This window comes from Corvus moneduloides, chromosome 1 (assembly GCF_009650955.1).
Source record: "Corvus moneduloides isolate bCorMon1 chromosome 1, bCorMon1.pri, whole genome shotgun sequence".
NCBI classification, from domain to species: domain Eukaryota; kingdom Metazoa; phylum Chordata; class Aves; order Passeriformes; family Corvidae; genus Corvus; species Corvus moneduloides.
This window is the reverse complement of record NC_045476.1, coordinates 39,196,217-39,217,295: the sequence shown is the minus strand read 5'-3', so window position 1 is coordinate 39,217,295 and position 21,079 is coordinate 39,196,217. Positions and strand designations below refer to the sequence as shown.

At 39.2% G+C, this 21,079-nt stretch overlaps 3 protein-coding genes across 10 annotated transcripts in view; 2 read left to right on the top strand and 1 right to left on the bottom strand.

The window, feature by feature from the left end:
* Window positions 1-4,156, top strand: part of ATP2C1 (ATPase secretory pathway Ca2+ transporting 1) — a 62,087-nt gene extending 57,931 nt beyond the window's left edge. For all 8 annotated transcript variants that reach the window (XM_032106808.1, XM_032106802.1, XM_032106826.1 and 5 more), the window contains 5 exons: window positions 103-219; window positions 659-806; window positions 1,437-1,532; window positions 2,318-2,459; window positions 3,328-4,156. In XM_032106808.1, coding sequence (XP_031962699.1) covers window positions 103-219; window positions 659-806; window positions 1,437-1,532; window positions 2,318-2,459; window positions 3,328-3,464 — 640 coding nt within the window. In that variant the 3' untranslated portion in view covers window positions 3,465-4,156. The remainder of the gene's footprint in view (window positions 1-102; window positions 220-658; window positions 807-1,436; window positions 1,533-2,317; window positions 2,460-3,327) is intronic.
* A 3,894-nt stretch (window positions 4,157-8,050) lies between these two features.
* On the bottom strand, window positions 8,051-13,268 carry ASTE1 (asteroid homolog 1). Its single transcript, XM_032106873.1, has 4 exons — window positions 11,811-13,268; window positions 10,007-10,217; window positions 8,789-8,984; window positions 8,051-8,536 (listed from the first exon to the last, which is right to left on the bottom strand). The coding sequence occupies exons 1-4, from the start codon at window positions 13,122-13,124 to the stop codon at window positions 8,242-8,244; spliced, it is 2,016 nt and encodes a 671-aa protein (XP_031962764.1). The 5' UTR covers window positions 13,125-13,268; the 3' UTR covers window positions 8,051-8,241.
* Window positions 13,269-16,689: 3,421 nt separating this feature from the next.
* The window catches only part of NEK11 (NIMA related kinase 11), a 78,964-nt gene continuing 74,574 nt past the window's right edge, over window positions 16,690-21,079 (top strand). The window contains 1 exon segment of the mRNA XM_032106884.1: window positions 16,690-16,900. Within this exon segment, the coding sequence (XP_031962775.1) occupies window positions 16,731-16,900 (170 nt within the window). The 5' untranslated portion in view covers window positions 16,690-16,730.

The following is a 21,079-nucleotide window of genomic DNA, read 5'->3' as shown; positions in this document are numbered from 1 at the left end:
TATCTACTCTTAAACAGTTGAAGTGTTGATTACAAAGCAGTTATCAGTGGATCTTTAGAAACGTTCCATGCTGACAGTTGCAAAAATGGATTCTTTCAACAGGAGTATAGCAGCACTGACTTTAATCTCACTGGCTACATTAATGAACTTTCCTAATCCTCTCAATGCCATGCAGATCTTATGGATCAATATTATTATGGATGGACCTCCAGCTCAAAGGTAAATATTTACTTTTAACTCCATTGGGTTCTATAGTCCTTTTATTTCAATAAGGACAATGGTTGCTCATAAAGGACACTGTTAAGTGTTAAACTTCAGTGAAATGTTTCTGAAATAGCAAACTTTCTCTGTGAATTTCAATGTTTGAGTATGGTTCTGAGTTAATTCTATTTAGTTTGCTTTAGTATCTAATGATATGGGGGCAGCAAGGATACCTAAAGATCCATGGATATGCCCATGAAACTTGCATGCAGGGTTCTGGCTTCCCTCTGGGTTCTTCCTCTGATCCTCTTCTGTGCAAGTAGATGGTGGAGGGAGAAATGGTGAGGAACTAGAATTAAATCCTCTTTTTTTCAACTCAGGAAATCGAATCCTTAAATTAGAAGCAGTGAATTACTTTTATGATGATAAAAATGTAAAATGTTCTTCTAATTCTAAGCCTTGGGGTGGAGCCTGTGGATAAAGACATTATTCGAAAACCTCCAAGAAATCTGAAGGACAGCATTCTGACCAAAAACCTGATTGTTAAAATACTGGTTTCATCAATAATTATTGTCTGTGGAACACTGTTTGTCTTCTGGAGAGAGGTATGACAAAAGTGCAAAACTTAGAGCAGTAACAACCTAATTTAAAAGAAATCCTTTTTATACCAGCAGTTGGAATTCAGAATTAATATGAAATTAGTTGTGAGTTTTTGCCATGCTTATTTAATAGTAGCATAGTAGAGAGGAAGATTTTCAAAATAGTTGTTGAAATGGGAAATACAGTTTTCTCCCCTATCTCTATTTTTACGTGGACTTTCACAGGTTCCAAATCTACTTTGGAAACTTTGGCCCATAGAAAGTAATTATGCAAATCTGCTAGCTAGATTATTATGAAACAGCCATTTGACTTTGTTTTCCCAGTAGAGAAAAATGTTGTTTGAACATTTGGTAGTGCATCATAGAATTCCTGGTATTCCATGTGCTTGCATAAATGTTGCTCAGGAGGTGTCATTTAATCATAGCTTGGAATTACAAATTGTTATAAGTTACAGGTATGTAACATTTGCTGTATGATTTAATAAACAGCTTGGGGTAAGTAAGTTACTTCTGCTTTCATTTCCTAGCTAGTAAAACTTGTTGTAAAATTATTGTAGTAATTTTGTTTACTTGACTTGGTTTAATTGTGGAGTGTTTAAAGCATGCTAAAGCCATTTCATTTTCTTTTGTTGGCAGTTAAGAGACAATGTAATAACACCTCGAGATACAACCATGACTTTCACCTGTTTCGTATTTTTTGATATGTTCAATGCTTTGAGTTCTAGATCTCAGGTAAGTGATTCATATTGTCCATTTACACAGTATTAACACAACAATCAAGAGTTTTCTTTGAGGGAAGACCTTGCTGTGTTTGTTTCAAGTGTTTCCCTGCAGATTCACTTCACATCTGCTATTAAGCTCAGAGTTTCATGTATTTACTGGGTAGGATTTCTTAAATTACAGATAAGATAGATTACTTAATTTGTTTACGTGGTGGTGTCCTGACAAAAGCAAGAAAGCTGTTACTAAGAGCTGAAGTGTGATGGTCCTTTGTATTGCTGTGTACACTTCATTGTTTTTTTCTCTTCCTGGAAATTCTGTCAGTTTAGCAACCTTACCAGAATGTGAAATTTCTTGAAGGCCTTAGCTTTTGTATTTTGTAATCCTAAACCCAAAGTCCAAGGAAAATTTCTGAAACTTTTCTGTATTTTATCATCTGTGTATTTTTTTGTTTTAAGGAAACAAGTCTGAAATTTTGTGATAGTATACATTACTACATTTAGTCTAATTTGCTGTCTATTTCTGATATGGAAAAGTGTAGGGGGAACCTTTTTCTGATGAGCTGTACTTGTGGAAAAGTGAGCTCAATATGCAAGTTGTTGACTATGAAGACAAGACTTGTACTCTATTTATCAGGGAGAAAATGCAATTAGCCTGTTCAAGAACTTGTTCTGGATTATCTAAGAGGTCAACAGTAGTATTTTACATTTTTCTAAAAGACTATGAAAAGAAATTGTAGTTTCTTGTCTACATAATTAAGATTACATGTACGGTGTAATGTATTATTTTTTTTACAGACAAAATCTGTGTTTGAGATTGGACTTTGCAGTAACAAAATGTTCTGCTATGCTGTCCTCGGATCTATAATGGGGCAGTTATTGGTCATTTACTTTCCTCCACTTCAGAAGGTTTTCCAAACAGAGAGCCTGAGTGTCTTGGGTAAGAACAGTTCCCTTTTCAAAACTGTGCATTAGGGATTAATTTGTAAATGTGTTGGGTGGTGATTCTGTAAGAGCATTTTCTGGCTGTTTGAGTACAACAGGAATACAAAGCCTGCTGATACTTTTTGTTTTGTGGGTAGGGGTTTTTTTGGGTTTTGTTTGTTTCATTGGTTTGTTTTTTTGTTTTTTAATGCTTTTAGATGTTTTCTTTGGGAACCATGATTTAAATGCATATGGTACACAACTGCTCAGTGTGTTCTTAAATTTTTAGGTGCTTATTTATTTGGGGGTTTTTAATATGAATTTTGTTGCAGGCAGAGAATTATTGACTTTGTAGGTTTTTGAGCAGTATTAATTTAGCTGTTTTGTAAGTTTTTTCTCTGAATATAAACACCTTATTTAGAAATTCTGATCCTTTAATATCGATTGCATTGTCATAGGGTAAATAAACACGAGGATTTAAAAAAGCTGTAGATACATAATGCTATTGGCCTCATTAAGACTTAGATTTATTACTTTTGTGGTTTTCTGAAGTTGAATGATTGTAATGAAATACATGTATTTATTGTAGCACAAAATTTCTGATTATATTAGTATTCTTTTTTCAGGATTAAGTTAATTATGTGGCTGAAAATAAAGTTATGAAATACTTTAAAAACTTTTAATATCTTGCCTGTACTTATGGTTTGTGCATAAACTATGCATGTTAATCTTCTGATCCTGCACAAAACTGAATCTTGCTTCATTTCTTCTGAACTTTCCCAATGACTGGGAGAAAATTTGAAAGTCTTGTGAGTCTTGTTCTTTTGTAAGTGTCCCCTCAGCCTTAAATAGCAATTTTAAAGAAGGCTAATTATCTCTTCTAGATTTACTGTTTCTTCTGGGACTCACTTCCTCTGTGTGCATAGTGACTGAGCTAATAAAGAAGTTTGAAAGAAGCAAGGAAAAGATCCAGAAACGTGGAAGTTCTTCTTCATCAGCTTCGTCCTTTCTTGATGTATGATGCATATTGCATTCTTGTGTTTGCAAACTTAGCGATTGCTGTCTAAAGATGTTGGAGAAAGCAAAACAATATCTGAAGGATAAAGAAATCCTGAGGGCTTTTGACAAGTCCTTTGTTTCACTGGCTAATGATGAACTTCATGTTTCAAGACTGTTTAGAATTTAACTTCCAGCTGTGGAAGTAACAAAAGAAATTATGCAACTTTGGTAACATTTTTCCTCAAACATAAATTTACTTTTAAGATTGAATGGTATTGTGGGGGGGGAGGGGCCGGGGTTAATTTAAAGAAACATCTAAGCCCAAGTCCCATTTTCTGCACTTAAAAGATATAACTGTGTAAAATCCTTCTCTTAGATATAAATATTTTAGTTTGTTTTTATTTAAAGCATTGTACTATTCTACTTTTATGGTGGTGGGACTTTGCTACTAATACAAGGATAAAAATATTTCAGAGGCATTCCACTGGGTTTAGAGTCTGTCACAAGAGTGCCATATTCTAGCTACTGTATTTATTTACTTTATCCTGCAATGTGTAAGCGGCTCAAGTACCTTGTGCTACAGTTTTTTTGTATCCCAAATTTGTTTTTTTTTGCACAGGATGTGACCGCTGTCGGATCACCGTTTTTCTTTTCTTTTTCTGTGATTGAAAAGCCTATACTGCAATTTGAAGTAAATGTTTGCTTTTCTTATAAGTGTGTCGTCTCTTTGTTTTAAAAGAAACTGGCATTGACACCAAATGAACGAGCTTGTTTTGATATAATTGTAGATACAGGCTTTGTTTCATGTCTTGTTCCATATTTACTTTAGCTTATGACTGTTAGACCATTTGAGTGGTTATAAGACAGTAGTTACGGAAATTATTTGTGGTGTACTGAATTAGAAAATTAATGCAATAATCATCAGCATCCCTCTGTCAAAGAAGCTTCATTTTCCTTCCTCCTTCCTTCCTTCCTTCCTGTTTATTAAAAACCCCTTTTTGCTGGTAGGGTAACTTTACATTTTAACCTACAGAATTACTTTTGGGGTTAGAAAAGCATTATAATAGGTTTGTGTCTTGATATGTTAAAAGTATTTGAAATACATTACAATGTCTGAATACTCTAATATTCACTAATTGGAAATAGTGTTTTTCCTCAAAATAGTCTTGCCCTGTTGTCATCAGTGTCACCTCATCCGAGAAGAGAGTGTCATCAGTGTCATCATCCTTTCAGGAAATGCAGGGAACTATCACATAAAGGATTTTGAAAAGAGGATGTCTTAAGATCTCTGGGGGGAGTCAAAGACACGGTGGTATCTCTTTCACTTGTAAACATGTGCATGTGCATCTTTACTCACTGTTGCCTGAAAGTGTGGCAGTGGCATTGGTTCTGGCCCATGCTGTCACGGTGGTTATCCTGCCATTTGAGGAGGAATTGTCATGAACAGACACTGGGATATTTCTGCACTTGCCATTGTGACTTGCCCCACATGCCATGCTCAAAAGAGCAGTATGAATTTCTCTGCTAATGTTACTTGAATTGTTTTCTTCTTTTTGCCTGTGGGATTCCTAGACTTTGCCAGGAAATGGGGCTGCAGACGGCATGAGTGCACATTGAGTCTGCTTTATTCATTCACTGCTCTGCCTGACCCTCAGTATGCCCATAATACCTGGACTACCAATATGCTGGAGATGTGACTGTGTAAAGACAAAGATCCCGCAGCTCTTGGCCCTCATCTCTTCCTGGGGTTGTTACCACTGAGCTGGGAGGGCCTGAACAACATGACCTCTTACAGAAATGCTCTCGTGTCTTGAAGTAAAAGTTTCTGACTTACATCAGTTCTGCCTTTCAGAAGTTGAACAGATTTGGCAGTTGTTGAATAATTACTGTCTTTGGCAAGTGGGGCTGTAGCTGTTCAATATTGTAGTGTGTTCACTATTTCAATACCATTTCAGAACACTTCATTAATAAAATCCTTAGTGTTCATTAATAAAGACAGATAGTAAAAGCTGACAGTGCATGCTGATGAAGAATCTCAGACGCTGATTTTGAGAAAGGACAGCAACTCTACCTTTCATGTAGTAAGTCTTAATTTGTGGTTTATATTCTTCCATGGGATTTGACTGCTTTGTGCTCTGCTCTTGGTCTTGGAGTCCCAGAAATCTAGGTAAGTACAAATAAGTACAGATGAATGCTAAATTGTCATTTTAGCTTGGAAGTGTCACTGCCAAATCTTTAAACAAATGTTATCAAGTGCCCCTTTCCCAGCACAAGTCCCACTTTCTGAGTAAGGTATGTCAGTCTAGACAAGAAGTAAAATTTCAGTCTCTTAAGGACAATTTTGCCATATTGCACGGTGGAACGTAGTTCACTTTAAATATGCCAGAAGTTTTGGTGCTGTGTTTTCCAATGGAAGACGAAATACTAAAAGGTAATAAAATCCAGTTCAATGTCATTATATATAAAAAAATACTTGAACTGAATTCCATTGTCATTATTTTGGCTTCTCTTGTGATTCATTACCACCTTAGAGCAGGTTTGAGTGATTTTTCTCCAGAGCAGTTGAATCAATAGTGGGAACTTTCCACAAAAATTAAGAGGCATTTCTTGTGGGGTGGAAATAGGCAACAACCAAGGAATTTACTTGCTTTTACTGAAACATGGAATAAAGAATGTTTTGGTATTAATAAGTAAAGGTCCTTTATTTTTTAGTTTTCCTGCAGAGAAGATGGATGACCTATAATGAGTTAAAAAGGAAAACTGTAACACTTTAAATTCTGCATGGTAACTCTAGAATCAGTAATTATTTTCTTCAGCCTACGGGACTGGGTTTTGCAATGAGATGTGTGTCGTATCATCAGCAATAAAGAACGGCTGAGTCCTGCATTGGGAACACATTTCCACTACAGTAATTTTTAATAATTGAGTCAGTGTTCCCAAAGGTATTCGCAAAATGCCATGTGGTCATAGCAGTGTTTTTATCCAGAAGTGGAATATTTGACCTTATTCCAGTCTTCTGAATGATCTGATTGAAGATACCACTTCTTATCAAGTCTCAAGAATTTTTATGAACTCCAGCAGTTTTCTGATATGGTATTCAGAGTAAATTAAGAGCTCTCTTCTCACCAGCACTAACAGAGTGGAATCAAACATGCCTGTATTTTTATATTTAAGACTGACTTTACATGTGACTATTTCTGATGATTAAAAACTCTAGGGAATTACAAGCTTGGAAAAATAAAACGTGGGATCATAATGGAGAAGAGGATGATTTGGACAATTGAGACTTTCAGTTTTAGTTAGTAAAATCAGTAACTTTAAATCTAACCCCTTTCAACTTTTATTTAAAAGTCATCTGATGGAAATGTGATGCTGTAGGCTGCTATACGTAAAGCCTATTGAGGAATGGGTTGTGAAGTTCTGGCTTGTGCTGTGGTTGGGTGTATGTGCCATCTGCTGGTAGTTCAGTAAGGAGCAGCTTTTGTACTGGAAAAAATGTTAAAATTTTGCTACGACAGGCATAGTATCTCAAAACTAGAGTTCTCATTAATGTAACATCTTATAGATCTATTCTTTTCTCACTGACTATATTAGTGCAGTATCAAGACTCAGCTGTATGGTATAGGAGATCTTTCCTCTAAATCCCAAGATATGCTGAGTTACTTCCATGGAAAGAGAGGTGATAGGGAGCATAAGTAGGACTGAAAACATGAGCACACAATGCAGGAATCAAGCTTGAATTCTGGTAAGTTATGGGTAAAACTTCGATGATTAGAGGTGGAAATCATGATTTTCCTAAATGCAAGAAAAGGTATGTGGATTCTTGAGAAGAAAAAGCCCAAATGTAACTATATTTTACATGGGCGAGACACTGGAAAACCAATAGTTTTGTAAGAAAAGCATTTATGTAAATTGACTATGCTGTAAAGTTTGCTAATGCAAAGGACTGAGAAATACTGATGATGTAGGATTTAAAAAAAATTATAAATTGGTTTTCAGTATTACCATATTGATATCAAGGGTTTATCAAGTAATTAGTGTACATAGGAGAAGTCAAAACAGGTCTGGTTTTTAGTATAGCTGTTGTAGAAAGAATAGTAAGAATGACGACAGCTTGTTAATAGCAGAGGATTGTACACAATTACTGTGAGAACTACTCAAAATTACCAAACCTGTAGGAACTTGCTCCCATGTGACAGCTTTGTGTGTGCATCTCACTCCTTCTTTAAACACATCACAGGGGGAAGGGGGAGAAATAAAATCTGAAATTCTCCCCAAGTATCAACAGAACCTATAATACTGCAAGAACAACTTAGTTGTCACTGAGTAAAGCTACCTCTCCCTGCAAGTGCAAGTACTCTACCAGTAAAGACTGACTTTACAGTATTTTTAAATTGTCAATTTCCATTTTAATCTCAACTGTTAGACTGTGACCACTGTCTTCCTCAAACATGAACTTTAAAATTGGATTTTTTTAAAATGGAAAGTGTTCAGGGAGATGAGGCAGAATCAAGTATGAATGTTCAGGAAAATAATGGTGAGCAACTTTGCTCTCATTTTCAATTAGACTGATACCTCTAAAGAAAAACACAACACCACAACTTTTGCACAGCATTTCTTTTATACAAATATAAGTTACAAAAATGTAAATTTAAAAAATCCCCTGAAGCAAGATTTTTGGTAAAGATTGAATCAGGAACTTGTGTGAAAATAGTTGAGCAAATTCCAATACAGTCACATATTTTAATGATACTTCTTTCACCAGCATGGCATTAGATGTTATTCCAAGAATAATGCTTTCAGTCATCCACTTCCAGTGATGCAAACCTATTAGCACTGCATAAATGCTGAGTTTCTGGCATAGCACAGTGGATGGCTGTTTTTTTCTTATTAGATGCTTTCTTCTTTTTGCAGGACTCTGACCTGGTCTTGGTCATCTTCTGAAAGAAGTCTGGAGATACAGTTGACTCCACTGTATTTAACAAAACCAGATAAAGCTGAGACATTTTTGGAGATAAAATAAACAGATTTTCCACTGGAGGTGCTGATTTAAGCTCTTGATACAATCTGTGCACAAGGGTCCCAGTGTAAAGCCTGCTCAAAAGGAGAGAATCTGCATTTAGAATTGCACCTCAACCGGACAGGCACAGAGACATGTTGCTTAATGAAAAAAACATACACTATCCAACAGTCAACTCCTAAGGGACACCTATGCTAAGAGTATTTTTCTTTAAAGAAGGGAGTTCTAATGTAGCACTGGCCAAAGGAGTTTGACAGGGAAAATGAAACATCTTAACACATTCCATCTTGGGAATGTGTGGAAAGCAGATCTCTGAAAAAACTTACCTACTTAGGTCTGGCTCAGAGAGAGGAGTACCAAGTAGCTGGTTGAGATACAACCCCATCTGAAGACAGCACTGCCACTGGCAAAAACTGTGTGCAGCATCTAAATCAAAGTCGTTATTTTGCAATTTCTTTTCCTTCCATTTTAGAAATTCGTTATATGCAACACTGTCATCTTCAGCAGGTAGAACTGTGGAGTCTAGGTTATAAATAAAAAATAACATGGAAATAAATGTTCTGTGAACAGTACAAAAGATACCTGCAATCTATAGAGTCCCTGAAAGGAGGGTGTAGGCAGGTGGGGTGGTCTCTTCTCCCAAGGTAACAATCGATAGGGCAAGGAGAAATGGCCTTTAAGTTGCACCAGAGGAGGTCTGGGTTGGACATTAGGAGGACTTCCTTCACAGAAAGGGTGATTAGACACTGGAATGGGCTGCCCAAGGAGGTGGTGGAGTCATCATTCCTGGAGATGTTTAAGGAAAGACTGGATGTGGCACTCAGTGCCATGGTCTGGTTGACACAGTTGGTTTTTGTTCAGTCATGGGTTGGACTCGTGATCTCAGAGGTCTTTTCCAACCTGATTGATTCTGTGTGATCAAATCCAAACAAGCTTTCCATCTCACTAAAACCTACTTGGAAACCTTGTCAGTCTGGTTTCTATAAACCAGAACCTGAAGAAACTGTATAACCCTGGCATGCATCGTCTTTGCCATCAAATGAAGGACTCCTGGAGGAAATGTCCATAACCCTAACAGGTATAAATATTACTGAAGCAATTTCTGTGATTATTTAATACTTTCAAATGAAAGAAAAAATGTGCCTGGGCAACTCAGCATTTTTAAGTACAAATTATTTTAGAAAAACTCAATAAGAAAAAAATACTGGAATGCTCCAATACTAGTTTTTTGAGTACGTTAAGGTTATTTTTTGTAACTTTTATATCTAAATTAATATTTCATTTGTAAAGAAACCACTTAAAAATGCACATTAATATTTTAAAAGGTGGAAAAGTACTGTTTTACCCATATAAAATGTTAAATTGATGGTTAGCACTTTTTCTTTGTGCATATCAATGCAATGAGTATGACACCTCAGGATATACTGTAAATCAATCCTAATTTCTCGAAATTTGGACAACTCACCATAAGTGTTGGAAAATGAATTATGGTCTGGATTTTTGTAGGCGCTGAATACCTAAAACTGTATTCCTTGGAGACATACCTGGATCATCGGTTATCCTCTGCAGTTCTCCAGAAACTATCATTAGAAGGAGAGCCTTTAATTGGTTCAGCTTAACTTTTGGTTCTGAACAACATATCCAGTAACATGTTGCAGCAATAGGGAGTTTTAAGTGACTTGGGATAGGTTCTAAGAAACTCATTTTCACTCCCAGAGTCTCCAGCAAAAGCATCTGACGGCATGACATGGGCACCTGAAAAGAAATTTAAAAATTGGAGGTAAGAGACTTGATTTGTTGTGAGCAATTTCTAAAAGGCAAGTTCCTGGTTACACTAGTTAGCACTTTAGGTTTTTGATAAAAAATTATTTAAGTTTCATAGATATTCTGAACAGGAATTTTTTTTAAATACTACTTAAAACTTTAAAAATGACACAGTTAAACGTCAGGTAGAAAGATAAAAGTAATTAATTCCTAGCACATGTTTTTGCTGTGCCATTTAACTTCCAGAAAGTGGTGTTGTAAACTTTGTCCATAACTTCATGCATGCAGAATTGCAGCAGGCTGTTCAGCTGCCATTTGAGTGCTTTGTAAACCTTGATTAGGATTGTTTTGCCTACTCTTAGGCAGACATCCCCATAGCAGAAGAGAAACTGAAGTCAGTTTTGCCTAGAGCACTTTAAACGCAGAACGTTTCTTCTTCTAACCTTTTGTTCAATTGATAATTCCCATATATTTACTAAGGAAAACTGCTGTAGTAGTGAAGCTCAAATTCATTAAACAAACAGCACACACACCAAGCTTGAAGTAAGGTGTCATTAATGTCTCTTAACCTGAAACATGATTTCTCAAACTCTTAAGTGTTGCATAGTGTTTAAAAGGCGTGTACCAACAATCTATGTAAAGTAACCTGTACTTTGGACCCATAGCGATCTGTAGCATTTAATGGGTGTAGCAGTGATAGATTCGGTTCCTTTACAAAGTAGCAACCAGCAAAAAACATTCAGCACTGCCCACAGAGAGAAATGTGGTAACAGTCGATCTGAACGCCAGAATGGATAGAGCACATGCCTTAAAAATGCAGAATTAAAAGACACGGATTGTATTTCTAGATGTTGCAGAAATCACTGCATACAAAACCTTAGTTATGCATCTTCGAGAATGGGAGATAACTTCCCATTATGGCAAAAGTTACAGTCTTAATCATTAGAATTTTCATAGAAGTGCTACAATGGTGACTGAAACTAACCAAGTGCAACTTTCCTGTGTTTTTCAGGTGCCGTTCTGCTCTGCCTGGCAAGCAGCAGAGGTTCATGTTAGCAGGAACATACTTGGGACAGGTAAAACTGATGGGCAGCTGCAACATTCACACGCAAAATAATGACTTCTAGTAAAAAGGCATGGGTCAGATTTTGTTTCAGAACACTGCTCTGAAACATTCCACAGCTTGATGAAATACAAATTAGGTTTTGTAGTGTTAAAACTGGATTTTCCTAAATTACATGAAACTGAGTTCCTTCCCATAAAAAGCAAATATAAGTGTAACAAAATACATAGGATGAAATAAGGGCTTCGAATGGAAAATGCAGGGAGTATTGCATATGCACACTACAACTTCTCATATCATTTGTCTTGGTACACTTGGAGGGGGGCAGGAAGGAAAGGAAACGAAGACAACCTGATGTAGCTTCTTAAATATCACAGGTACCTCTGTATTAGGTAGTTACTTACTGAGGCGGCTTAGTTCAGACATCACATTTAGCGGCCAGCTGACAAACGTGAGTCCCAACTATTTTTGTGTCACTCGTGAAACACTGTTAACTGTGATCTGTCGTGACAACCATTTACCTCCATTAACTTGTCCAAAGGAAAACGATCATCACAAAAATCTGGAGGTAGGCTTGCTGCTTGAACAAATGTTTTTTTAACTGTCTTTTGACATCTGTCAAATTCACATACAATGGGCAGCTCGTTGGTCTGCTTACTTGAAGAAGCATCTTCAGTACTGTGAGATACTCTCAGAAGCAGTCCATAGATAACTTGTCGGATGGGCAAAGCTGTGCTATGAGCACTGGGTCTCTGCATGTTCTCCACCTGAACGCGGAGGAAGGTACTTCTAAGTATCAGGGCGTTGACGATGAATGGGGCCAGCTTACCTTTTGCAAAAGCATCAAGTACCCACTCTGGTACGTCTGCTTTCCTGGCAGCCTCGCATTCATAGCTCCCATTCCGAAAGAAGTCCTCCAGATTCACGTCAGACGGAGCATAATCTTCCATCGAAGTGCACAGAAGCTCCCGTATTTCTTCTCTCTGGTGTTTCTTAAGGTATTTCAGCACATTGTCGACGGCCTCGGCGGGCTCCGCGAACTGAGCCAGCCAGTTCAGCAGTCCCTGGAGGCGGAGGTGCTTCCCGCCCTTCCCTGCCGCGCAGCCCCGCGGCAGGCGCACCTTGCTGAAGAACGCCTCCAGCGCTTCCAGGCCGATGTAGTCGTTCCCGTTCATGACGGCAAAGAGCGGGAGCAGGCCCTTGCTCAGGTGCCCGAAGTGCCTGCAGAACCTCTCCGCGGAGAAGCAGCGCGCGGGCACGTAGCATCCCTGCGGCCCGGCGGAGGCGCGCACGCTCCGCCACTGGAAGTGGGACAGCGGGCAGTAGCCGCCCTCCAGGTCGAACACGCAGAAGTCGCTGTCGAGTGAGAGGACGGGGCAGCCCCAGCGGTTGGCCAGCCCGGCGATCTCCCGGTCGGCCTCGGCGAAGCACTGCACGAAGGGCACGCCGAGCCGGCCCAGCGCCTGCACGAAGGCCTCGCGGGTCAGCAGCGGTACCAGGCAGCCGCCGGCGCCGCGGGACAGCCCGTGAGCCGCCCGCAGCTGCTCGGCAGCGCGGCCCCGCAGCGTGGGCAGCTTCCTGTCCTCGGCGCCGCGCCCGCCGTCCAGCACCACGAAGGGCGCGATGGCGCAAGCCTGCAGGGCGCCGAAGAAGTCGCGCACGGCCGCGGCGAAGGCGCCGTAGTCGCCGCCGCGTCGGAAGTCGGCGTCGGGGGCGAAGCAGAGGCGGTGGTAGAGGCTGCTGCCGTCGATGACCAGCTTGGTGTCCCGCACACGCAGCTCGGTGAAGAACACCCCTCGCTCCTCCACGAAGCCCGTCAGCCCCTGGACGCCCATGGCGCCGGAAGCAGCGCTAGCAGCGACACGCGGAGCCCTCCGCTCCCGGATCCGCTTCCCTTCGCTCCTCCCGCCCGCCGGCGCTCCGGCGCGCGCGCGCCGTCTCCTGGAGACGGGGCCGCGAGCAGCGCGGTCCGTTGCGGGAGCGCTGCGAGCCCGCGGCCGCTCCCGCTCTGCCAGCGCCCGGCCTGCCCCAGGCCGTCCCGGGGGGACACGCGGGACCCTGAGGCGCCACAGTCCCCGCCGGCGGGACGGGCGCTGGAGCGGCAGGAAGCGGCGAGGACGTGGGGCACTGCCGGCTCCCGGGGAGTCCCGCCTGTGCCGCAGGGGTGAGGAACGCGGACCCCGCCCTCGCCCCTTGCTGTGAGGGTATCCGGGTGCTAACTTGCGTTTTGGGTCTTACAGTCTTGTAACGAGGTAATAACATCCCTGAGATTATCCAAGGGAATCTCGGCTTCCCGAATGTGCGTTAGGGAGATACTAAATATAATAGTCGAATACATTTGACCCCGTTTTACCATCATCCTCAAATTCCTTTGCTACCGACACTGATAATGAAATCTTAGCTGTCATTGCTCTAGGAGCACTAAAAAACTGAGCTAAGTGAAATGATGAAATAAACTTACCCTTGGGTAAGTTTATAAAGATGTTGCAGAAAATAATAATGGAGACAGTGTTAAAAAGTTAGTATTTTTTTTTTCATGAAGGCAAAAATCAAGGAAAATATCATTTTTTGAATTTTCAAAATACTTAAAGGAGCAGGCCAGTGAAGTCATCGGCAGGAAAAAAATCAAGGTAGTAAATACTGAGGCTATTTAGAGCTTAAATATAAAGACTTTGGAATTTGTGTTGCAGTGAGTGGAGGGTGGCAAACGTTCTTAAGGAATAAAAAGAAAACCTAAAAGATTTGGAAAATGGTCTTGATTGGCAAAGAAGTGGTTAGCTTGGAAGCAGAAAGTGTCAGAGTATGTTAGCTGTTGCTAAAGAAACATGAAGGTTAATCTTACAGAAACTAAGAAAGGCCAGGGAAGGAGTTGAGATGGTTTGTGCTTAGCATGGGTAAGTGGAACTATGAACCAGCAACTTTCCTTTAGTTTGCAACACAAAAGGGAAGATCTAACTCTAGCCAAGGAAGAAAATATTTTTTAAAAAGTGATCCAGACAATGTAATTGCATTAGTTTGCTTGGCATCAACAGTCTGCCTGGCTCTGGGATGGGACTTGGGAATGGTGGATGGGACAAAGGAAACTCTTTACCAAAGTTACTGGATAGAGTACACAGAGATTTTTTTTTTGGGAAAAGAGAGCTGGAGACTTGACTGCTTTATGTTACCTCTAGTTGTTCTGAACTTTAAAGAAACAATTGATGTTGCTGCTTGGGAAATACTTGCTCAGTGGGAGATGGACACTGGCAGGAAAGGAACACGGGGGGGTTGGGCTAAGGGTTTGAGTGAAGTAGGAGAGGTTCATATACTTCTTGAAGAATCCATCAGTCTTATGGCTGAATCAGTCTTTAAGGCCTATTGGCTCTTATGGGGCATTTCTTTCAGGTGCAGTGCTCAACATTCCACCTCTTCTGTGCCATTAAAATGCACCTGTGATGCCACAATGGCAATCACTGGCCCCTGCCTTCTATCACTATTCAGCAGTAGATACTAAAGCATTTAACTAAGTTCCATGATAATTATTACTCTTATTATATAGAGAGGGTATTTGAAGCATAGGGAGTAAGAGGTGAGAGGCATTATTAGAAATAAAGCACAGAAATTAAACTCAGCTTCTTGATCTTAAGCATGGTTTTGTGTGTGAAGGATTGTCACACATTCCTAGGCCCAAGTAAGTATGAAGATGTGAGCTGTGTTAAGTGACCTCAGAAAGAAAAAAAGGGTATAGATAGCTCAGCAGGTTTTCGAAGTGTAGTTTTTTCTAAAGGAATTTATGAAGGTATGCATACAACAGCAATTAGGAGAATAGAACAGTAAATGAAAATTATGTAAACTTTCTAGAATTGGCAAGATAATATTTTATGGAGTTCATCTTTCTGCCCTCCCCTCCTCCACACCTCAGCATGATCCTTTTAGGCTCCTTCAGACAGATTTGGAGTTACAGAGAAATAATTTTCTAGCTGACACTCTTTCCTTAGCATTTACATTTCAAAATTTTTGTCAGTATTGCTGGAAGAGAATAAAGGAACAGCATTAGGAGTCCTTTAGATTAAAAAACATGCAGGATTTAAGATGTCCTGTAGTAATTAAAGTTTATCTGTGTTTCATAACATGATGGCAGTGCAATGTCAGGCTTTTTGGTACAGTGTGACAGCAGCTCAGTTGATGGGTATTAAAATAGGTTCTTGTGCCTGCACACACACACACACACACACACACACACAGAGTTTGTTGTTGCAAGATACAAATCTGTAATCTTAATTTAGGCTCTGCATTCATTTGGAAGAGAAGCCAGTGACTTGGAATCTAAAGTTGTACAGCTTTTAAAATCAGGCAGTTTGTCTTTGCTCTCCCAAAACCACAACCACCACAAGAAAAATCCTGTTTGTGTGCTTGCCTTGACCTTGAAATGGTGTGGTGAGCAAGGCCAGTGTGGGCCCGCTGCTCTGCAGTGCCGAGGGATGGTAGCAGTAGTAGCACTGATCTCACAGGACCTTTACTTGCTCCAAAGGCTCTTCAAGCAAAATGTGCACATAGCATTATATAAAGACAAGGTAATGAAAGCAATATTGTTTTATTATGTGCAGTCTACCCTTTTTCATTTGGAATGAGGAAGGTTGAGTAAACAAAGTTATTCTATACTCATGTTGAGCTATTGAAAAACAGAAATGCTAGAGCTTGGCCTTTGCAGTCCTTATGTTTGCAGAATTAAGACCTCTGTTAGGCAAGAATTCTAAACCAAATATAAATTGTTGGAAAGGTTGGAAAGGTGAGTCATGAAAGGACACAGTGAAGGAGAAATGAAGTTTTGGAAGAGTTGGGTTTTATTGAAAGTCTTGCAGTTTTTCCGTGAAACTAATTTTCAGAAGATACTAGTAGTGAGTCACAGAGAGGCTGTGAGGTCAGCACTGGAACAGATGGTGAAATCTGAGGGGTAAATGAAAGAGCAGAGAAAACAGCTTTGTAGTTGTTGATGGGAGAGAATTCAAATTATGGGTGGAGGTTATGCTTCAATATGTACAAAAATCTTGAAACTTGTGTCCTGAAATGCAGATATTTTTGGTGTCAGGTACTGTGGTGGTATAAAGACAGGTGGTGAGGAAGAGTGCCATATCTGGGGGAACTGTGCTATCAGTTCAGAGAATTAATTTAAGGCTGATTTAGAGGAAGACTGACTATGTCACATCTACATTATCTGAAGTTTGTTTATCAAGTCTGCTGCCCGCAGTTTAGCAGCTAATGATTCGACTTAATTTGTGTTTGCTGCAAGCTGGGTACTGTAAACACTGCCACAGAATTAAATGAAAAGTTTAATAAGAGCAATACATTGACAAATCAATATTTTTCTGTTTCAAGTGATTGCTGTGAACAGCCATGGAAGAATAAAAGGATTTGAAAGCTACATCCTAGAGAAATTTGTGTAGTTTTTGTTGCACAGAGAAATGCTGAAATTTCAAGAAACTGCTAAGCATGTCACTGTTGGCAGATTTAATTCTGCTTGCTCAGATGCTGTGATTGCAAGAAGATACACTGTTCAGAGGAAACTTGGCAATGGAAGCTTTGGAAGTGTGTACTTGGTTAATGACAGAAAAGCAAAACAAGGAGAAGAATTGTAAGTAAACCCTTCACACGCTTTAAATAAAAATGTTGGGAACATATTTCTTGCATTGTAGATATTTTCTTTGTGTCTCATCTCTCAGTTGGTGTTATGTTGCAGCCTTAACTGCCTAGCTTCAGTGACAATGTAAGATAGAAGCAGACTTTTTTTGATAACACTTAATTGGATGCCTTCAGGAATTGATTCTGTGTTACTGTAAGGACTCAGATTGTTGTAGAGGTCTCAAAAGAAACTGTACAGTATTTGATGACCTATTTTTTATACATGAGTTGTCTAAATAAAACCTGAAAAGGAAGAGTTACAGAAATTCCAGTAAACACCTTTTTATTTGCTGTATACCTAACTGGAAGAAGGTTTGATTTTTTTTTTAATTGCCAGCAAATCTTGATATTTTTTTTTTTAACCTGCCTGAATTTGGACAAGTCTTATCAGTTTTATAGATAAATCCTTTGGGAATCTGAAGCCACAATGACAAAAAATCATTTTCAGAGTGTTCACATTCCTGTATGTGGATTTGATGTTGGGTTTGTGGCTGGACTTCCTGTTGTGTAGAACTGTGTTCGTCTACCTCGATACTTACACCACATGAAATTTAACTAGAAAAATCTTTGTTTTATCAAAAAAAAAAATTGTAAGGCTCACATTTAATCAATATGCCCTTCAGCCAGAAATACATAATTCCTTTAAATAGGGGAGTCTATTGGTCCTTTTTGGTAGACACATTAATGAGCACTTAGATGATTAAGGAGCTTTTTCTGATTCATTTGTGCCTCACTTTTGCTACTTATGGCCATGCATTATTGGCAATATTGCTTTAATAAGTGTGCAGCCAAGGCATAAATCTGTCAATTGTTTTCCTTCTATATCAATTTACATCTTTTCATCTCCTTAGATTAAGGTTAGGGTCCACTAAGCTCTTAGCTTTTTTCACATGGCTTAAAGGGTTTTGGCTCTCTCATAGCCTTAGCTACACTTTTCTTAAAAAAAAGTTCTTTAATGAAATATTTTGTTTAAATCAATAAACAATATTTTTCTTTTTTTTTTTAATGTTAAGATAGTCTATCATGCAAATGGGGTGACAGGAACTACCTGAGCTTCTAAGACACTTCAGAATCAGCTGTTACCGAACTCATTCTTAGAATATTACCAGTATAGTGAAATGTGGGTCTTCACACAGTTGCTGCTATAGCACAACCTGCCAAACCTCAAAAACAAGCACCATGCCTTAAGCTTTTACGTGGCTGTTTTTATTTTTTTCTTGAGAATTTTGAGTGACTGCCTTGAACAACCATTCACTGCCTGCAGCATTTCATGCCTGCATTTTGTTAGGGTAGAGCCTGCGTGTGTCCTCTGCTATCTTCAGGACAGAGACTGACTATCAAATGACATATTTTTGGTTTTATTTTAAATTTTTTTATCAGTCTCTTTTTGTGACCACCGTACAATAAAAACACACCAGTATTTAACCAGCCCAAGTGCTTTAAGATGTGCAGTGCTGTATTTAAGCCTTCCATCACGAGGGGGTGCTCGCCTATCACAGTTCATTCCTTCCATGCCTCAAGCACGAATTAACGAGGGGATCCCCCCAGATTTCTACCTCTTATATACTAATGGATGACAAAAATACTGTCCCAGTTGAGCACAAAAAACCAGGTAGCATAATGGTATAGAGTGGTATAGAATGGTAGCATAATGGTAGGATTTAGAAATACTGGTTTCTTAAGGTGGTAAAATATGCTAGAAGTCACATACTCAGTGCTGCTTTCAGATAATCTCATATGGAACCCTATGGGTTGCTGCTTATGTTATATATACTTTTAAATGAAAATTTACGTGGATATGATTCTTACTTTTTAAAAAGAATGATCTTAATACAGCTCTGAAGGCACTTCAGTGGAAAAAAACCCACAAACAACACAACTGTGACCTCAGCAGAATTAGAATTCTATTTTTATTGTTTCAGAGATGATCTAGAACATGCTGAGAGAAATATTATGTACAGTGTAAACTCAGACACAGATAATTTCCTGAAAATTGCTATAGTCTGAAGCACTCTGAAAGAGCATAGGAATAAATCATAGAAATACAAATTCCCAAGAAAAGTGACATATTGATACAGAAGCTGTTCAGGGATATCTTTTTCGATTTTCCATTAGTGCAATGTCTACAGAATGAGTTATTGCAGAGACTAACAGTGGTTATCATGTATTTCAAGCAAAACTTTCGTATGATTCTAGAAACAGTTTTAGGTTGTGCCTTGTATTTTGTTACCTCTCAAGGATCATACCTATTGTGAGTGAAGTGTTGTACACAGAGTTGCTTTAGCTGGGAAGGAGAGAGAGTTGATTATTTGGGGCATACCTCAAATTAACAGACTTATTTCACATAAAACTCTCAGGGCTGCTCAGGCTAGCAGTGCCTGCTTCTCTAAGAGGTACATGCCAGCTTCATGCTCCTCTCCAGTTCTTTGTATGGATGGGATCAGGATTACTGACTTTCTGAGATCATACTAGATCAGCATCATATGGTTGACCTGCATACTCCATAAACAATAAGGTTATGAAGTACCACAAGTATAGTAGCATATGTAGGTCCCTTTAACTCCCTCTTGAGTCTTGCATTGTATGATACATTCCTTGCCTGTTGCTTTAACTTTCTAACTGTATTTTTTTTGTAAACTGTATTTTCTGGTGCAAGAATTTTTGTTGGATGATTCTCATCGAGTATGACAGAGTTAAATAACTCAGATAGAAGTCCCTGCAATTTACATGAAAGCAGCAGAGTAGAGAACAAAAAGAATGCCCTCATAGAGAGAAAGGTCAGAATCTGGGATGTTCTTCACTATAAGCGAAGTTTCTCATGTACTAAACCATCTATACAGGAGAGAGATTATCAATTTCCCCCCTTCTTTTGGAAGAAACTAGAATCAGAATTTAAATCTTAGACCCTAAAGCCAGTTAAGCACAAGAGATACATCTGTACAAAGCAAGCTTCTTAGTTCCAGTTTACACAGAATGTCTTGGTTTGTGGGTTATTTGATATTTATTTGTTCCTGCACATTATGGACCTAAAGCTACCCAAAACAGAAAACTTGGTTTGTATAAAGAAAGTAACAGGATTGTACCAGCATTTTTACAACTAAATAATATTCCTGCAGTCACTTCTATGCTAGTCCCCCTGAGTATATTATGAGTTAATTATAACAGGTAATTATGGTTGAAGACAAAGTCTTTTACAGGAGAGATTGAAGTTCAGCAGTAGTCTTGAAGGACAGTGCCATCACTTAAAGAAAATTAATGTCCTAATCTATTGTGCCAAGGGAAGCTCTGGGTTAAGTGTCGCTGATTCATAACCATGTATGGGCAAGCAGCTGAAGTACACAGTAGGCAATAGGGACTTCCAGTTCATAAATATTCACAAGGCATTTACGTGTCCCTGTGGTGGAAAGGACATGCTGCCGAGTGCCAAACTCCCTGGACCACTCCACTGTGTGGTAACTGTGGGGTGTCAGCTCAACTTCTGCATCTGACTTGCATTATAGCTTTAATCCAGACCCATGCTAGGATTCCTTGGAAACTGTGCGCTTAGCTGAATAATTTATCATGTGACTTTCAATTATTTATGACTTCTTATAACAAATGATATAAAATCTAAAGGTGGAAGAGATTTGTAACTTATGAATATCCAAGTGACCATCAGCAGATTGCTGTGTTGTCAAGTCCCTGTGTTTGCTGCCTCTTTGCTTCTCTGAAGGAATTCCAAGCGAATGGTCATTTGATGGTGAATTGATCAAAACAGTAACAAATTACTCCCTGCCACTTGTTGTGTGCACATTCATCTAATTACACTGCTTTCCTTTATTCTTCTTCATTTTATAATAATTACTAGAAATTAAAACTGGAATTTATTAGGACATTTTAGATTTGTGAACAGATATTCATTATCTGCTTGAAAACTGATCAAAAGTGCATTTCCTGTAGGACCTTCCTGATTGTGGCTTACTTTTAAGTTTTTCTTAAAGAACCATTTTTGGCTTGGTTCAGTCATGTGTGCCTCTGCTTCATGGTGCTTTGTGACACACAGCTACCGTGTGTGTCAGCAGAACTGCCATGCTTGCTGAGGAGTACGGTCATGCTTGGCCCAAATAAGAGACCATGAAAGCATACCTTGTGG

Coding starts and splice junctions, on each gene's coding strand:
- ASTE1 (XM_032106873.1), bottom strand. CDS start 13,124: ATGGGCGTCCAGGGGCTGACGGGCTTCGTGGAGGAGCGAGGGGTGTTC. Junction 10,218..11,810: donor CTTTGGACAAGTTAATGGAG/GTAAATGGTTGT, acceptor ATTTCTTTTCAG/GTGCCCATGTCATGCCGTCA. Junction 8,985..10,006: donor GAGGATAACCGATGATCCAG/GTATGTCTCCAA, acceptor TTTATAACCTAG/ACTCCACAGTTCTACCTGCT.